The following is a 16,916-nucleotide window of genomic DNA, read 5'->3' on the forward strand; positions in this document are numbered from 1 at the left end:
GCCCGCCTCCTCGCGATGAAGGCGCTCTGCCATTGGTCGCTGGCCAGGCCTGAGTGACACCTCGTCGTGAGGCGACTCCGCGTCTCTTCGCTTCGGCCGTCCGCCACGGAGAGGGATGGAGTCGCTCCGCGTCCAGCGGCTGCAGCCGGGCGTCGGAGGGACGCTGCGCTCTCTACGGCCCGGCGTGACGACGGGTGCTCTTCCCTCGGCCGCCTCAGCGCCGCCTCTCCCGCCTCCCCCGCCGCCGCTCGGGCTGACGCTCACCTTGGGGCCGCCGCCGCCCCCTCCGCCGCCGCTCCCGCCCTCCCTCTTGCCGGGAGTGACAGCCGGCGCCACCGCCGCCAGCCCCCCGGGAGCCGCCGGGGGCCCTCCCGCCGTCCTGAGGGAGGCCGTGGAGGCCGTAGTCCGGAGCTTCGCTAAGCACACGCAGGGATACGGCCGCGGTGAGGAGCCGCCACCCTCCTGCCGAAGGCCGGCTCCCCTCAGCTTTGCCTCCTGGCGGGGGTCGAACTGGGGAAGGGGGGCAGTCCGGAGAACCGGTAGATACCGGTAGTCCTCGACTTACGACCGCGACACACACACACACACACACACACACACACACACACACACACACACACACGGGGTGGGGGGAGAGAGAGAGTGCAAATTTCAATGGCTGAGCAAAGACATTGTGAAGGGGGTGTCTTGGCCCCGTGTCACAACCTTCCTTTTGTCCGCCGTTGTTAAGTGAATCCCTGCGGTGGTTAAAACTTAAGTCACCCGGTCGTTTCAGTGAATCTGCCTTCCCCTTCTGACATGGGCTTGTCGGAAGGTTCGCCAAAGGTGGAGAGTGGGGGCGGGGACAGAGGACATCGCGACCGTCATAAAATACGAACCGGGTTGCCGCGTGTCCGAATTTTGATCCCGTGACCATGGGGGATTGGGCTGCAAGGGTCGTAAGTGTGAAAAAACGGTCCTAAGTCATTTTTTTTCAGGGTTGTTGTAACCTTGGAATGGTCGCTAAATGAAGCGTAAGTCGAGGACTGCCTGCAATTCCTTCTACCAAAAGACAAATTCCTTGTGTTTCCAATCACACTTGGCCAATAAAGAATTCTATTCTATCCTATCCTATTCTATTCTATTCTATTATTTTACTCTACATTTATTCTATTTTCTATTCTATTTTCTACTCCTATTCTATTTCCATATACTATTCTATTCTATTTCCATATTCTATTCTTATCTTACTCTACATTTATTCTATTTTCTATTCTATTTTCTATTCCTATTCTATTCTATTTCCATATTCTATTCTATTCCACGTTGCCTACAGATAATTCTTGACTCACGACACCCATTGGTTATATATATGCCATCCAGTTGCCAAGCATCTGGATTTGGATCACGTGACCATGGGGAGGCTATAATGGTCAGAAGTGTGAAAAAAGGGATTAGCCTTTTTTTTTTCCCCGGTGCTGTTGTAACTGGTCACAAAACGAATGGTTGTAAGTCGTGGACTACCTGCAATGGCTTAGCCTTCGGGAAGTGGGAGCAGGCCGGAATGGGACAATTTGCTGCCGCACAATTTAACAATTCAATTTAATTATTTCAAATATTTTAGAAAATACTTTTGTTTTTGTCATTCGCATTTTATTTTGTCCCTCCTTTGGCATCCTTTCTTTAATGACTGTACTTGACTATTTCTTTGATATTAGTCTAAGTGTTGTCGAATTGACTGTGGTGAGTTGTCCCATGGGGAATAGGTATGACAAGTTGTTGTAGACCCGGTCATTGGTTTATTTATGAAGGCTGTGCCTCTGAACATATGCAGAATCCTTTCCTCATTGGTGTGCTGCGCTTCTTTTTTTCCCCCATAAATTTTATTTATACATTTTCTTTAACATAAACGAGTGCTTAATAAAACTATATTGTCTGGGTCAATTTACTTCTACATAATATCAATAATAGTAACAATATTTACTTGTATAAGGTGGTATTCCTCCAACTTCTATTTTCTACCTTTATTTTCTAACCGTTTGTAAAACAAATCCCATGTTAAAAAATATTCTGTTTCTTTATCCTTTATCTTTAACGTTAACCTATCCATTTCCGCACAGTCTGATATTTTTTAAATTACGTTTTCATCTGTAGGAATTTCCTCATTTTTCCAATATTGTGCGATTACAATTCTTGCTGCTGTCAAGACATGTAATATTAAATAGGTGTGCTGCGCTTCTGATCATTTGTGGAACATTTTTCTGAACATAGGGCTATCAAACGCGGAGACCTTTCTCCTGAGAAAGAGAGTAGGGTTCATTGTTCATTCACTTCATTGTTGGTGATAAAGGCAGCAAGAGATGAGAATAGAGGGTAAGCAGGTGTGGTGGCCTTACTCCTGTCAAGTTGAACTCTTCATCGTAGTTTTTTTTTAAGAGGACCATCTCAAGGATAGTTTGGTTGTTTTTACTGAAGATTGCAGAAAGTTGGACCCTATAATTGTGGTTTCTTTTAATTTTGTATTGTAATTGCAGGCTTCCTTTTCTGGCAGGCTGTTTGATGCAGCTCTGTGCTTCTGAGTAAAGGCTTCTGTTTCTGTCAATCTGATGTGACATCTTGCTTTAATAATAGCACTTGCATGCGAGTCATTGTGAAACAGACTGCGTTACTGACTTTGTGTAGTTTTTCGATTTTATTATGTTTTCACGATTATGACTAGTAAGGAAGAGACAATTTACTCAATACAAGGTTACTTGGCTAGAGGAATGCATGGCACAGTGGTTTGAGTGCAGTACTGCAGGCTACTTCTGCTGCCTGCAGTTTGGCAGTTCAAATCTCACCAGGCTCAAGGTTGACTCAGCCTTCCATCCTTCCGAGGTGGGTAAATGAGGACCCAGGTTTTTATTTTATTTTATTTTGTCACAACAATACAAGCACATACAATGAAAGGAAACATTAGGACAGGAATGGTAGGCACTTTTGAGAGGGCTATGAAGCACTGTAAAGCGGTATATAAGTCTAAATGCTATTGCTATTTAACGGAGCGACTGTCTGTTAGACAGTCCTTTGAAGTAGATTGCTGGAAAGGATCCACTGGGATCGGGAGTCAAGCAGAAGCAATCAGTTTTCATCTCAGGCATGAAATTGCTGTTAACCATACTTTAAAAACTTGTATTTCCTGAAACATGGTGGGCAACCATAACAGAACTGGTGAAGCATCCCAAGAATTTTCACATTGGGTTCAAAAAAATCAGGTGTGTCATTTTTTTGATTGTTAGAAGAAGCTTGGAAACAGTTATGAATGTGGATCCTTAATCCACATGTAGAAGTGGCAGAGACAAAAGACGGAGCAGAGTCTTCTTAATTCCAGGTTGCTTCTCTGCTTGATTAGTTTCCATCCATTGCTTCTTATCTTGCCTTCTGGTGCTTTGGAAATTGCTTGTTCCTCTCTTCAGCCCCTCAAATACTGGAACACTGCTATCATGTCATCCCTAATCCTTCTCCCTAGACTAGACAAACCTAATTCTGCAACCGTTCTTCATATATTTTAGCCTCCAGCCCCCTAATCCTCTTTGTTGCTCTTCTCTGCACTCTTTCCAAAGTCTCAACATCTTTTTTATATTTTGTGGCGCCCAAAACTGGATGCAGTATTCCAAGTCGGGTCTTACCAAGATCTTATACTGTAAAGCGGTACTAACCCTTCATGTGATCTTAATTCTAATCCTCTTGAGGAGGCAGCCTAAAACTGCATTAGCTTTTTTGATGGCTGTCGCACACTGCTGGCTCATATTTAAGTAGTTGTCCACTAGGTCTTTTACATTCCTCTTGCAGTTGCTGCTATTAAGCCAAGTTCCATCTATTCTATACCTGTACATTTGGTTTTTCTTGCCTAAGTATAAATTTTTCCTTTTCTCACCATTGGATTTCATTTTATTAGACAGGGCTCAGTGCTTCTGTATCTTGAGCCTATCTTCTGGAGTGTTGACTGTTCCTGCCAGCTTGGTGTCATCTGCAGATTTGATGGGTTCCCCTTCTATTCCCTCCTCTAAATTGTTTATACAGATATTGAAGAATATTGGGCCTAAGATAGAACCTTCGGATATGCCACAGCTTACTCCAGGATCTCTGTGTAGATGTGGTTCCATTAAGGACTACATGTTGAGTGCAGTTGGTCAGCCAGTTACAAATCCATTTGGTGGTGATGCCACGTTTGTTTAGCATACCAGATGTGGTCTACTTTGTCAAATGCCTTACTAAAATCCAAGCATACTGTGTTCATTACATTGTGCTGGTCCACTAGTCACTTTGTCAAAGAATAAAATAAGATTTGGCATGATCTGTTTTTGATAAACCCATGTTGGCTTCTGGTTATAACTTTGCTTGCTTCTAGATGTTTGCAAATCTGTTGCTTAATTATCTTTTCCAAGATCTTCCCAGATATTGAGGTTATGCTGATGGGTCCCTAGTTTTTTGAACATGGAAACCAGTTGAAGGACTGGATAGTTTTAATTTCGCTATCAGCATAATTTATGAACATTTTTCTTTATAATTTCAACATCACACAAAAATTATACCAGCTAAAACATAATATTTTGGGGATCTAATAATTTAACCTCTGGGATTTCATGCCTGAAAGTGTTATGTATATTTTAGTTGGCAAAAGGAGGCTTTACCTTTCAGAATTTTCTATTAATAAAAAGTAACCTTATTTTATAAGAGCCTTTGTTTCCATTTATACTTGGCTACAAGAAAGCTTATTTAAGTTTGGAATATGTTTGGACTGCAAACTGTTTTGGAATTCTGTAAAGTTCTGTCAAATTATTTTCTCAAAACCTAATTGATTGTTTTAAGAAATACATGTAAGAATAAAGAAAGATATATTAAAGTGTTTTATATGATTGTAAAGAGAAAAAACTTCCACTGTTTCCATATTGAGGTCATTGGCTATAATTGTTTGAGTGGCTGCTGTTGGGTAGCGTCCCAATGGATGCTGTTTTGTACATTTTTAAACAGTAAATGCTTGGCAGGCAGTCTAGTTTAGCTTAGAGCTGCTTTTCTGGCTCTTGCAAGGCCATATGGAATCATTTACTCTGTCTTCTTAAATACGCAAGTCAGATGTGTGTCATACGCAAAGCAAGGACTAGCGTTTGGAACCAAGAGAGTAAACACTGTTTATAAATAACACAGTTTGACTTCTTACTGTAAACATTCCCACTTTGGGAGCAGGAAGTGTAGAAAAGAAATGTTTTTCTTCATGAGCATTTTTAGATTATTATTTTTTGTTTCAAAAGCTTTCCTGCTTCACATGGGGATTTTCGTATATCCCTTTTCCAGCTAAATGCTAGCTAGTGTTTCTTCCGTTGCTTAGGATTCATAAATATTTAGCATGGAGGTAATCCTTGACTTACGACCATAATTGAGCCCAGAATTTGTCAGAAGGTCACAACGGCACTGAAAAAAATGACTTATGACCGTTTTTCACATTTACGACCATTGCAGCTTCTCCATGGTAACATGATCAAAATTCAGATGCTTAGCAACTTGTTCATATTTTATGACGGTCATATGATCCCCTTTTGCGACCTTCTGTCCAGTAAAGTCCATGGGGAAGCCAGATTTACTTAGCAACCCTGTTACTAATTTAACAACTACAGTGATTCACTTACAACAGTGGCAAGGCAAGTCGTAAAATGGGGCAAAAGTCACTTAATAAATGTTTCACTCAGCAGCAGAAATTTTGGGCTCAATTGTGGTTGTACATCGCGGACTTCCTGAATGTCCAGCATTTTCCAGTTGATTAGTAATCCTTATTTTTTAGTTTTCTCTTCTAAAGGGCTGCACTAATATCTTCTATTTATTATTTAAAAATTGTAGCGTCTGTATATGAGTTAATTGTAGAAGCTGTGTGGACATCCTAGAGGGTTGTCTCATGCTATAAATAGTCCTTGACTTATGGCCGATCGCTTGGCGACCATTCAAAGTTACGATGAACTTCCCGAGGGCTACTTGCAACCTGGTTCCGTAGCTGTGTCAGTAAACCCAATTGGGGTTGTAAGTTGAGGACTACCAGCATCTGTAGTAGCTCTCTGGATTCTCCAATGGCAGCAATGACCGGGAAAGCTTTAGGCTGCCGCTGTGTGTGTAAATAATGGTTAATATTCTTACAGGCTCCCCTTTTCTCTTTCCAGTCAATGTTGTTGAAGCGCTTCAGGAATTCTGGCAGATGAAGCAATCCCGTGGTGCCGATCTGAAAAATGGCGCTCTGGTGGTTTACGAGATGGTCCCATCCAACAGTCCTCCTTATATTTGCTATGTTACGTTGCCAGGAGGGAGCTGCTTCGGCAGTTTTCAGGTTAGATCGTCTTGCTTACGGAATCTTAGACTTGAACCATGAGATGGCCTCCCACTCGGAGGGTTGAGTGTTCAATTCTAGGTGGCGACAGATGTTTCTCTAGCACGGCGCAAAGAGAAAATATCTGCTGTGAACTTCATGTAGGCATCAGGAAGGGCATCTGGCCAATAAACGCTCAATTCCATTCAGTCACCCTGACCCTACCCGCAAGGGTTTACAGCAGGGGACCTCAAACTATGACTAGGGGGCCAGATACAGCCCGACGCAGGACCATGAGATTGCCCCGCCTACATCGCCCCACCTACCCGCCAGCCCCCACCCGCCTTCTGGAGGCCAGGGAGGCCAAAAACGGGACGTGCGCAGGCCTCTGGAGGCTAAAAACAGGCCAATTTTGGTCTCCAGAGAGAGAGAAAGACCGACAGACAGACAGACAGACACACACACACACACACACACACACACACAAGCAGAAGTCCCTCATATACACCCCAAGGCAGTCACATCCCTTCACTAACCTGCTTTCTACCCTCAGGAGCATAACAAATTAAAATTTAATTTGTGTGTATCGCTTGGACTGCTAAATTGGCCACGCCTATCCAGTCACATGACCACCTGGCCACACCCACCCACCCAGCTGGTCCAGGCCCTGAACAGTCTGAGGTGAATTGGCCCCTGTTTAAAAAGTTAAAAAGACCCCTGGTTTACAGGTTGTAAAAAGAAAATTAAAATGACAGAATCCTAGTCAGGTGGAATTCATGAAATTATCTTTAGTTTTGAACAGTTTTTCTTTTCACGAAAAGACAAGCTATGAGGCGTAGTAATGTTCTGTACTGTAAATGTGAAAAATGCAAAGTGTGTGCCACTTTTAACTGCATAACATCAGCAATAAGTTTCAGGAACACTGTAATCCCCATCTATTCCAAATCCTGGGCTTAACAGTTAGAACCTAAAGCAGCAGAAACCTGGGGGGGGTGTGTAAATTATTCCATTTGTGGGATTTTAAGCAGGCATCCAAAATAAACAGGAATGTCTGAACCCTTGGAAAATAGCACTGGGTCTTTAGAATCAAGTAGCTAGAGTTTGGTTTTAAACCAATTAATTTTACTAACAAATATTATTGTGGCATTTCCCCCCTTCCCCCACTTAAATGTATGTGCTGACTTTTAGCATCCTGTGAGGTTCTTTCTAGGATGCTGAGCTTTCAAATCTTTCTGATAGTTGCAACCTATCAAAGAACAGCAATTCTATAGTGCCATTTACAGCATAATTTAGGGATAGCTTTGTTAACTTACTCTGGTAGTTTCCGTTCTTATGTCCACCTTGTATTCCTCCCCAACTCCACTTTCAGTTTTGTCCAACGAAAGCGGAAGCCAGGAGAAGTGCTGCAAAAATTGCACTGATGAATTCAGTCTTCAATGAACATCCATCCCGTAGAATCACGGATGACTTTATTGAGAAAAGTGTCTTGGAGGCTTTGGCATGTTTCAACGTAAGTGCTTTTGAAGGTCCTGTAAAATTAGTAGGGAAACGGCCGTAGGGAAAATTTAAAAATCTTGAGGAATCCTTCTGGATTCACCCAGGGGTGAAATCCAGCAGGTTCTGACAGGTTCTGGAGAACCGGTAGCAGAAATTTTGAGCAGTTCGGCGAATCAGTAGCGGAAATTTGAATAGTTTAGAGAACAGGCAAATACCACCACTGGCTGGCCCCAGAGTGGGGTGGGAATGGAGATTTTGCAGTATCCTTCCCCTGGAGTGGGACGGGAATGGAGATTTTGCAGTATCCTTCTCCTACCATGCCCACCAAACCATGCCCACCAAGCCATGCCACGGCCACCAAGCCATGCCCACAGAACCGGTAGTTTAAAAAAATGGATTTCACCACTGGTAAGGCCTCTAAACAGCTCTCTAGGTGTGTAATGAAAATAAGTAGCTTAACCATTGTTGTGTACTTCTCCCAGTTATAAGTGTGTGTACAGTATTTACCCTTGACCCTTTCAATATCTTTTTTTTTATGTCAACAATGTTCCTTTTGCATTGACAAGATTTTTAGAAGTGGTTTTTCTCCTGTCTAATAGTAATTGAGCCCACAGTTCATTCGTACCTTGTGACCATCATAAAGTGGCCATCGTATGACTGTGCTTAATTTTGCGAACTGTTTTGTGTTGGTCGTTAAGCAAACATAGCAGTAGCACTTAGAATTATTTACCGCTTCACAGTGCTTTAAGCCCTCTCTATGCGATTTACAGACTCAATCTATTGCCCCCAACAATCCGGGTCCTCATTTTACTGATCTGAAAAGGATGGAAGTCTGAGTCAACTTTGAGCCGGTCAAGATCGATCTGCTGGCAGTCGGCAGAATTAGCCTTCAATACTGCATTCTAATCTACACCACCATGGTAGTCATTAAGCAAATGCTGCGGTTGTAAGAGACAACCTTGTGGGGTTAAACTCATCATTAGTTTGGAGTCTATGTTCCTGTAAGAGACATAAGTCCAGCCCCCTTCCCCCCCCCCCAGCCAAAAAAAGTCTATCTGGTGCCAATTTGCTTTGACCGTTAGTAGTTCAGATTCTTGTGTATCAGTAGCATGAAGTCAATTTGTAGAGTTTTGAATTCTATCATGGTTCCTGACTTCTTGCACCTGACAATTGTTAAGTGAACCCATAAAGTTCATTAAGTGAACTTCAAGTCCAGGTTCTAAGGAGCGGTCAGTTGTAATTTTGGATGGTTGCTTAGCAACCAGTCATAAGTTAAGCACTGCCTCTGCCACAGCCTTATGGAATAGTCATATATTTGTAAAACTAACATCCGAAAACTGCAGATCTGTGAAAACTCTTCTGTGAAAACTCTTGTTAAAGTAGGAATCCTTATATAGAAAAGATTATCCTTTTACTCTAATCCAATCTAAGCTACAATGTTTGTCTTTCCAACAGGGCAACAGGGAAGAAGCAGATAACCCCAGTACAGGTATTGGTGCTTTCCGCTTCATGTTGGAGTCCAACAAAGGGAAATCCATGTTAGAGTTCCAGGTATTCTCAATTGGATTATGTGATCCAGACTTTTTGCTGCTATTGCCTTAATTTCAAGTAACTGTTTGTGAAGGGGAAATGCAAAATATGCAGGACGTCAGGGTTCCAAGTAACACACCCCCAATGAAAGAAAACTCCGAGGCTTGAGTTTCCTCAAAGTTAACATTTTATTAGAGATGTCATATTGGCACATCTAGGAAAACCCAAATCTGAAAGCTTCCAGGTTTTCCCCACCCACCAAAAAAAATTCAAGTCCCTGTCCAACACCCACAAGCCCATCACATGGTCCAATCAAACATCCTTCCACCTGGAGATGCCTCCCAGTTCCAGCCTTCCAGGTGCAGGGCAAGTTGTCCTTGCCTTTTTGAGAAAGGAATGTTGTTATGACTATATATCACCCATGCTCCATACAATCCCCCCCCTCCCAATTTCCCACAGTAGTAAATGTGGCAGGCCCGAAGGCCTAATACAAAAGATGGCTTCCAGGCCTGACACAGGAGAGGTGGAATTGTCACGGAACTGTAGTATTGTTGTTGTTCTTCGTAAGCTGTTGACCAACTCGGGACTCTGAAATATCATCAGATATTCTACGATCAAAGCCGGTTGCAATGCCTTTATAATAAACTCTTAAGGAATTAACGGTGAATTTGTTCGATGGTAAACCGGAGAATCTGTTTCTGACATTATCAGAATTACCGTATTTTTTGGACTGTTAAGACTTTTTCCCCAAAAAAAGAAGGTGAAGATTTGGGTGCGTCTTATACACCAAATGTAGCCCCGCCCAGCTTCTCGAACGGAGGTTTCAGAGGCTGAAAAAAGCATCGGAAACGAAGCTTCAGAAAAAAAGCCCAAAACGGAGCTTCAGAGGCTTTTTTTCTGAAGCTGTTTCGGAGGCTTTCAGAGGCAGAATTATTTTTTTTCCCCTGAAATGGAGTTTCAGAAGTTTCAGACACAGAAAAAGAAGCAAAAAAAAGCACACACACAAAAAACAGAGCTCACAACCAAGAACCTGTTGCTAAAATTCACTTCTGGGAACAGCTGATTGGGGGTATTCCGGGAGGCCGATCCACCTGCCAATCAGCTTTTTTCTAAGGTGCGCCTTATACTCCGGTGCATCTTATACTCTGAAAAATACGGTAGATTTAAAAAAAAAAAAGTTTGGAAACCTCCAGGTATTGTTTGAATGATAAATCACCCGGTAGATTTTATGTTAACAATCTGAAGGGCAAATTATCGTGTGTGATAATATTCAGAGACCCAAGGGCAGAGGGAATGGCTCTGGGCACATCCAGTCATGCCTTTTGTCTGCTGATAACCAGGATCAAATTTGGCCTGTTTTCATTTGGCAGGAACTGATGACTGTTTTCCAGCTGCTACACTGGAACGGGAGCCTTAAAGCCATGCGAGAGAGGCAGTGTTCACGACAGGTAGGTTTGTTCCAAATCTGCAGGTTTTGTGCCTGTAGCTGGCAGTGGACGGAAGCCGAGGTGCCTCCGGGCATTGCTGAACATTTTTTGCTATTAGCTTCCTGAAGCTGCTTGAACTCGGTACCACCCGGGGGGGCCGCAGGTTCTCCTCCCTCTATTTTAAAGCCGCACAAAAAGCCGCTTTGGCAAACAAAGCAACAAAGGAGAGAATCTTGTGGCATGGAGAAGTGGGTGAAATCAAGCAACTGCATTTTTTTGCTCCCTTTCTTTAAGCCAGAAGAATCTGAGCTTGGGCTAGTTCCATCTGTAAATCTTTGATTGAAATAAAGATGGTGAATTGGCTTTTAGCAACAAGGTGCAGGTAGTCCTCGACTTAAAACAGTTCGTTTAGTGACCATTCAAAGTTGCAACGGCCCTGAAAAAATTGAGTTAGGACCGTTTTTCAGAGTTAGGAGCATCCCCTTGGTCAATCTGGCGCCTGATCGAAATTCAGGCGCCAGATTCATATTTATGACGGTTCCAGGGTCGTGCGATCACCTTTTGTGATTTTACGACAAGCAAAGCTTCACTTAACAACTGCATTACTAACCTATCAATTGTGACGCTTCACTTAACAAACCTGACAAGAAAAGTTGTAAAATGGAATAAAACTCACTTAACAGATTTCTCATTTAGCAACGTAAATTTCGGGATCAATTGTGGTCGTAGGTCGAGGACTACCTCTTTCTCTTCTTTGTCTAGCCTAAATATTATTTTAATTTGATATTTTAGTTTAACTTAGTTTTAATTGAATTTTAAACTGTATTAATTTATTCATAATTTTATAGTTTAGGGTTTTATATCGGTCGTTTGACCGTTTTAGTTTTAAATTGGCCGGTTAAATATTTCATTTTAAATGTATTTTAAATTTATTGTGTTCCTATGTGTTTTAATAAGGCTGTACACCGCCCTGAGTCCTTCGGGAGAAGGGCGGTCTAGAAATCTAATAAATAAATAAATAAAATAAATAAATAAATTTGTCCACCATTGCTTCAGTTCCTCTAGCAAGACCCTCATCACGGCTCCATCGGTCACTGCCAGATTCTGCGTAGTGTCATCCATCTTGTTTCAACTAATTAGCAAAGGAAGACTCCTGGTTCATTTCTTTTTTCCAAGAGTGTACTGGTAGTCCTCGACTTACAACAGTTCACTTAGCGACCGTTCAGAGTTACAACATCACTAAAAAAAAGTGACTCAAGACCATTTTTTTACACCTACAACCGTTGCAGCATCCATCAAAATTTAGACGCTTGGCAACCGATTCATATTTGTGATTTTATGCAGTGTCCCGGGGTCACGTGATCCCCTTTTATGACCTTCCAAGAGTCAAAGTCAATGGGGGAAGCCAGATTCACTTAACAACCGCATTACTAACTGATCAATGGCGACGTTTCATTTAACAACTGCAGCAAGGAAGATCTTAAAGCGGGGCAAAATTCACTTAAAAATGTCTCAACAATAGAAACTTTGGGCTCAATTATGGTTAAGTTGAGGACTATCTTTACTTTACTGACAATAAAGCAGTTAGAGATTAGAGCAGTTGCAATCTGTCAGCTAGGTACCAAAACGTTGCAGTTAACTTTCCTTTTCCCCCTCCACCCCCCTTCTGTAATCAATCACTGTCCAATTGAAAATCCTCAATTGTTGTTTTGGAAAAGGACCCAGTGTGCGAGCCTTTCCCATTGCCACATTCCTTTTGTTGGCTTTGTGCTTGTGCTCCTCATCTCGGGGCCGGCTCTGCTTCAATCCCAATCCCTCCCCAAACACCCACATTCCAGTCTCTTCCCACCCGTTGCTATGCCAGGCTGGCAAAATGCAAAGCGAAGCAGCACGTTCTGACCTAGGCTTCCCCCAAAAAGCATTAAGCAGATTCCTGGACCCGCCAAAACCCCTTTTACTAAACGAATGTGAATTCCTCTCGTTCACCTTCAGCGAAGGCCTGGCCAACAGTCTTTCAAAGGTTCCAAATTTACGGCCACAGACCTTGGAAAGCTGCCATGTAAATATTTTCCAAAGGCAGTTCTGTGGAAGGAAAGACTTCGCACAGTCTCTGAGATTCACAGACAGATCTTCACACTCCTGAAACGAACGAACGAATGGTTTCCTGCAAAGCCCCCTCCCCTTTCGCTCCTCCCTTTATTTCCTGTGGGAGGGGCCCTTCATCGTCCACCTGTGGCTTTACTCCCAAGTCGACCCCGATTTCTTAGCTGTTCTTTTCTTTTGGCAGCTCTGCGCAGGCACACTGGGAACAGGCTCCAGCTCTTCCTCTGCCTCACTGCTGTCTAGCTCCGGAAACAGCTGATAAGTGCCAGACCGCCTTGGTCCCCTCTCTGCCTCCGACGCAGAGCCCTTGTCCAATCCTTCCCCTGACTCCAGGACTGGCCCATGTTTCTCCCCAACCTCCTCACTGTCCGACTCTGCTGCCGGCTCTGCTGGCGTGCCACAACACAGCAACAGCAGCAGAATGAAAGCCAGGACAGTCATTCGCTGTTCCATACTTTTGTACGAGTTATTTGAAGGGAGGTTTACGGCACGAAGCGGTCTGGCTGACTGGACAGAGAACCTTCTTCGCTGCTTCTGGTATCTGGAAGACCTCCTTTCCCCCATTCATTCATGTCTTCTTTCTTCCCTCACCCAGGAGGTGCTGGCCCACTACTCCCATCGTGCTCTGGATGATGATATACGGAACCAGATGGCAACGGATTGGGTCAACCGGGAGCAGAACATCCCAGGGGCCCTTTCCAGGGAGCTGGCCTCGACCGAGCGTGAACTGGACGAAGCTCGGCTAGCTGGAAAGGAGCTGAGATTTCACAAGGAGAAGAAAGACATCCTGATGTTGGCTGCTGGCCAGCTGGGGAACATGCATTCTTCCAACTGCTAGGACTCGCGTAGCTCTTTTCTCTCCCCCCTCTTTAACTACTCTTTCTTCCCACAATAGTTTGCTGAAGAAGTCAGAAAGGGATGTTACAAATACGAAGAAGCCCCAGGTTCAACCCAATTTTTCCTAATTTTTATTGTGCAATGTGATGTTTGTATTTGGGGGACTTTTAGTGCAGAATTTGAAAATAATCTTTAATCGCCTTAAATTTTTTAGTTCTAAGTGAAAGGTATCCTCCCATTAGGGAAGGAAACCTGAATTAACCTTTCAGAGAAAAAAAAAACCATCGAGGTTGTTCAGAACTCGGCTTTGGTTCCAATAACAGGAACTGTGTCATTGAACAGCTACCAATCGGGTGGGATTCAGCCAGTTCGAGCGAACCTGATGCTAATTTTACATCTGGTTCGCCAAACTGATAGTTGCATGGACTGGCTGGCCCCACCCATCCACCCCACCCCTCTCTACGTGGCCCGTTTTGGATACCAGGTAAGTGCAGGGCCCACAGCGGAGGCTCTGGGAGGTCGAAAAACGGGCCTTCCGTAAGTCTGGAAATGAGTGGGTTTCCAGCCTCTGGAGGGCCTCCGGAGCCCGGGGGAGGCAGTTTTCACCCTTCCGGAGGCTCAAAAACAGCCTCCAGAGCCTGGGGAGAGCGAAAAGCTCCCCCCTCCCCACATGGTGCAGGAGGCCGAGTAAGCCACGCCCACCCAGCAACCAGGCAGAGAACTGGTTGCTAAAATTTTTGAATCCCACCCCTGCTGCCAATGCCTTGTTTCCAAGAAGAGAGGACCAATTGCACACTTTAAAAAAAAAAAGATTGTTGAAAATTCTGTATAGATTTTATACTTGGATCTCTTTGGATATCTTTTCACTCTGCTGAAGAACTTTTTGTAGAACATACTTATAATGTAACCTTTTTTTTTTTTTTTTTTTGGAGAAATAGATCTTTGCTCAAATTTTGATTCTATCCAGGTATTGTACAGTCATCAGTATTAAGTAGAAAAGTAACACTGCCAGTGTGTGTTATTAGGGTATAATGCATTGATATATGCTACGCAGATGTGTACCTACAATTAAAGTAGTTTGATATACACCATCTTTTCTTACCACTTGTAAGTAGAGCACTTAAAACACCCCGTTTCCATTAATGTCCAACCACCAGTATTCTATTTTAACTGAAGAAGATTGCCCCTTTTTTTCAGTGCCATTGACTTTGAACAGTCCCTACGCTACAGTTGTAAATCGAGGACTATCTGTATTGACCATGACTTAATTTTTATGTTGTTGTGTTCAAGGTTTACTTTCAAAGCCTTAAGGTACATTAGAGCAGGGGTCTCCCAACCTTGGCAACTTTAAGACTTGCGGACTTCCAATTCCCAGCATTCCTCAGCAAAGCTGACTGAGGAACTCTGGGAGTTGAAGTCCGCAAGTCTTAAAAAAGTTGCCAAGGTTGGAGACCCCTGCATTAGGGAATCTTGAGTCTCCTCCATGCCAGGCCAGCTTGGTTTATTGATTATTATTATTTTTTGTCATGTATCAAGAAGCTTTCAAGTCCTGATCCGGTACAAAAACTTGGCATAAGATCTCTTTGATGAAAAACTTCAAGCCCTCTTAAAGTAAATGGAGCAATTTGCAAAATGCACGTCGTCTGGACAACCATTTGTCTTAAAATGGTATAGGATCTCCTGCTTGAGCACGGGGTTGGACTAGGTGACCTCCAAGGTCCCTTCCAACTCTGTTAACTCTGTTATTTTGTTCCGGTCTATGATTATAGTAAAGATTTGATTGGTGGAAATATGAGCCGGTGAACCAGTGGGCTCAAGAAAGTGGTGTTTGGTGGTGTTTTTGTTTGGTCTTCATTTCTTCAGTATCTTGCCATTTGTATACATGAAATAATAAAACAATATCCTCTTTTATATATATATATATATATTTATATATTTTATACATAGCTATCGTTTACACAATATTAATGTTTAAAGCATTTATAAAGTTAGCTTATAACTAAATTCTTTGAAGAAGAATGCGTACATTAACGTCTCCTCTATTGTTCACGCTAGGGTGGCTTACCATATTTTGCCGTATTTTGGGTTATTTCTCTTGCCTGAGACTGACTCCGAATGGGTCTCGGTTGTCACACGACCCAAATGTGAATCCTGTACTTGCTTCTGCTGCCGATTTCTTTCCTGACCACCCAGCTTTTCTTCTCTGTTTTCTCTTAACTACAGTATTGATAATCTCCCGATTCTCCATGCCAGTATTACACCTACAATACTTCCCTACGCCGCTTGCCGCTTCCACGATTTGTGCGTTCAGGACTTTGTAATGCGTAGTTTTTGCGTAATAAAACAGGATTTGGGAAAAGTTCTTCCTCTTGTCCATTCCGTGGCTTAGAAGTCAAGCCGTCAGCCGTCATTTTTAAATTTTCTATCTGTGTCTTGGGGGGGGGGATACAGAAGCGTGGCGTCTTGCTCAAGGGAGGCCTCTATCCCTCCAGAGGTGCCTGCAGCTTCTTCCTCTATTGCTGCTGCTCGGTGCAGTCCTCGACTTACGACCACAATGGAACCCAAGACTTTTGTTGCTCTAAGTGAAACATTTGTTAATAGCAATAGCACTTAGGCTTATATACCGCTTTACAGCCAGTGGTGAAATCCAACTTTTTTTAGTACCGGTTCTGTGGGCGTGGCTTGGTGGGCGTGGCAGGGGAAGGATACTGCAAAATCTCCATTCCCTCCCCACTCCTGGGGATGGATATTGCACTGCTCAAAATTTCCACTACCGGTTCTCTCCAGAAGCTGTCAGAAACTGCTGGATTTCACCCCTGTTTCCAGCCCTCTCTAAGCGGTTTTACAGAGTCAGCCTCTTGCCCCCCAACAATCTGGGTCCTCATTTTACCCACCTCAGAAGGACGGAAGGCTTGAACCTGGTGGGATTTGAACTGTCAAATTGCAGGCAGCCGGCAGGCAGCAGAAGTAGCCTGCAGTACTGCATTCTAACCACTGCGCCACCGAGGCTCAGTTAAGTGAGATTTGCCCCATTTTACGACCTTTTGTGCCACCACTGTTCAGTGAACCACTGCAGGCGTTAAGCTAGTAACCCGGTTGTTAAGCGAATCATTGCAGATAAGTTAGTAACCCAGTTGTTAAGCGAATTTGGCTTCCTCATGGACTTTGCTGGTCGGAAGGTCGCATAAGGGGATCGCGTGACCCCTCCAGGA

The 16,916-nt window shown here is 43.4% G+C and overlaps 1 protein-coding gene across 1 annotated transcript; it reads left to right on the plus strand.

The window, feature by feature from the left end:
* The first annotated feature begins 30 nt into the window (after positions 1–30).
* Positions 31–16,064, plus strand: LIX1L (limb and CNS expressed 1 like). The gene is made up of 6 exons (XM_058160076.1): positions 31–443; positions 6,168–6,331; positions 7,680–7,820; positions 9,263–9,358; positions 10,708–10,785; positions 13,463–16,064. The coding sequence occupies exons 1-6, from the start codon at positions 116–118 to the stop codon at positions 13,703–13,705; spliced, it is 1,050 nt and encodes a 349-aa protein (XP_058016059.1). The 5' UTR covers positions 31–115; the 3' UTR covers positions 13,706–16,064.
* Positions 16,065–16,916: the final 852 nt, after the last annotated feature.

Source organism: Ahaetulla prasina, chromosome 17 (genome assembly GCF_028640845.1).
Source record: "Ahaetulla prasina isolate Xishuangbanna chromosome 17, ASM2864084v1, whole genome shotgun sequence".
In the NCBI taxonomy this organism is placed as follows: Eukaryota; Metazoa; Chordata; class Lepidosauria; order Squamata; family Colubridae; genus Ahaetulla; species Ahaetulla prasina.

What these genes read in the sequence shown, in the direction of transcription:
- LIX1L (XM_058160076.1), top strand. Translation starts at nt 116, where the DNA reads ATGGAGTCGCTCCGCGTCCAGCGGCTGCAGCCGGGCGTCGGAGGGACG. An exon ending in AATCCATGTTAGAGTTCCAG is followed by an intron (nt 9,359 to 10,707) that starts GTATTCTCAATT and finishes TTCATTTGGCAG; the next exon opens with GAACTGATGACTGTTTTCCA. An exon ending in AGAGGCAGTGTTCACGACAG is followed by an intron (nt 10,786 to 13,462) that starts GTAGGTTTGTTC and finishes TCCCTCACCCAG; the next exon opens with GAGGTGCTGGCCCACTACTC.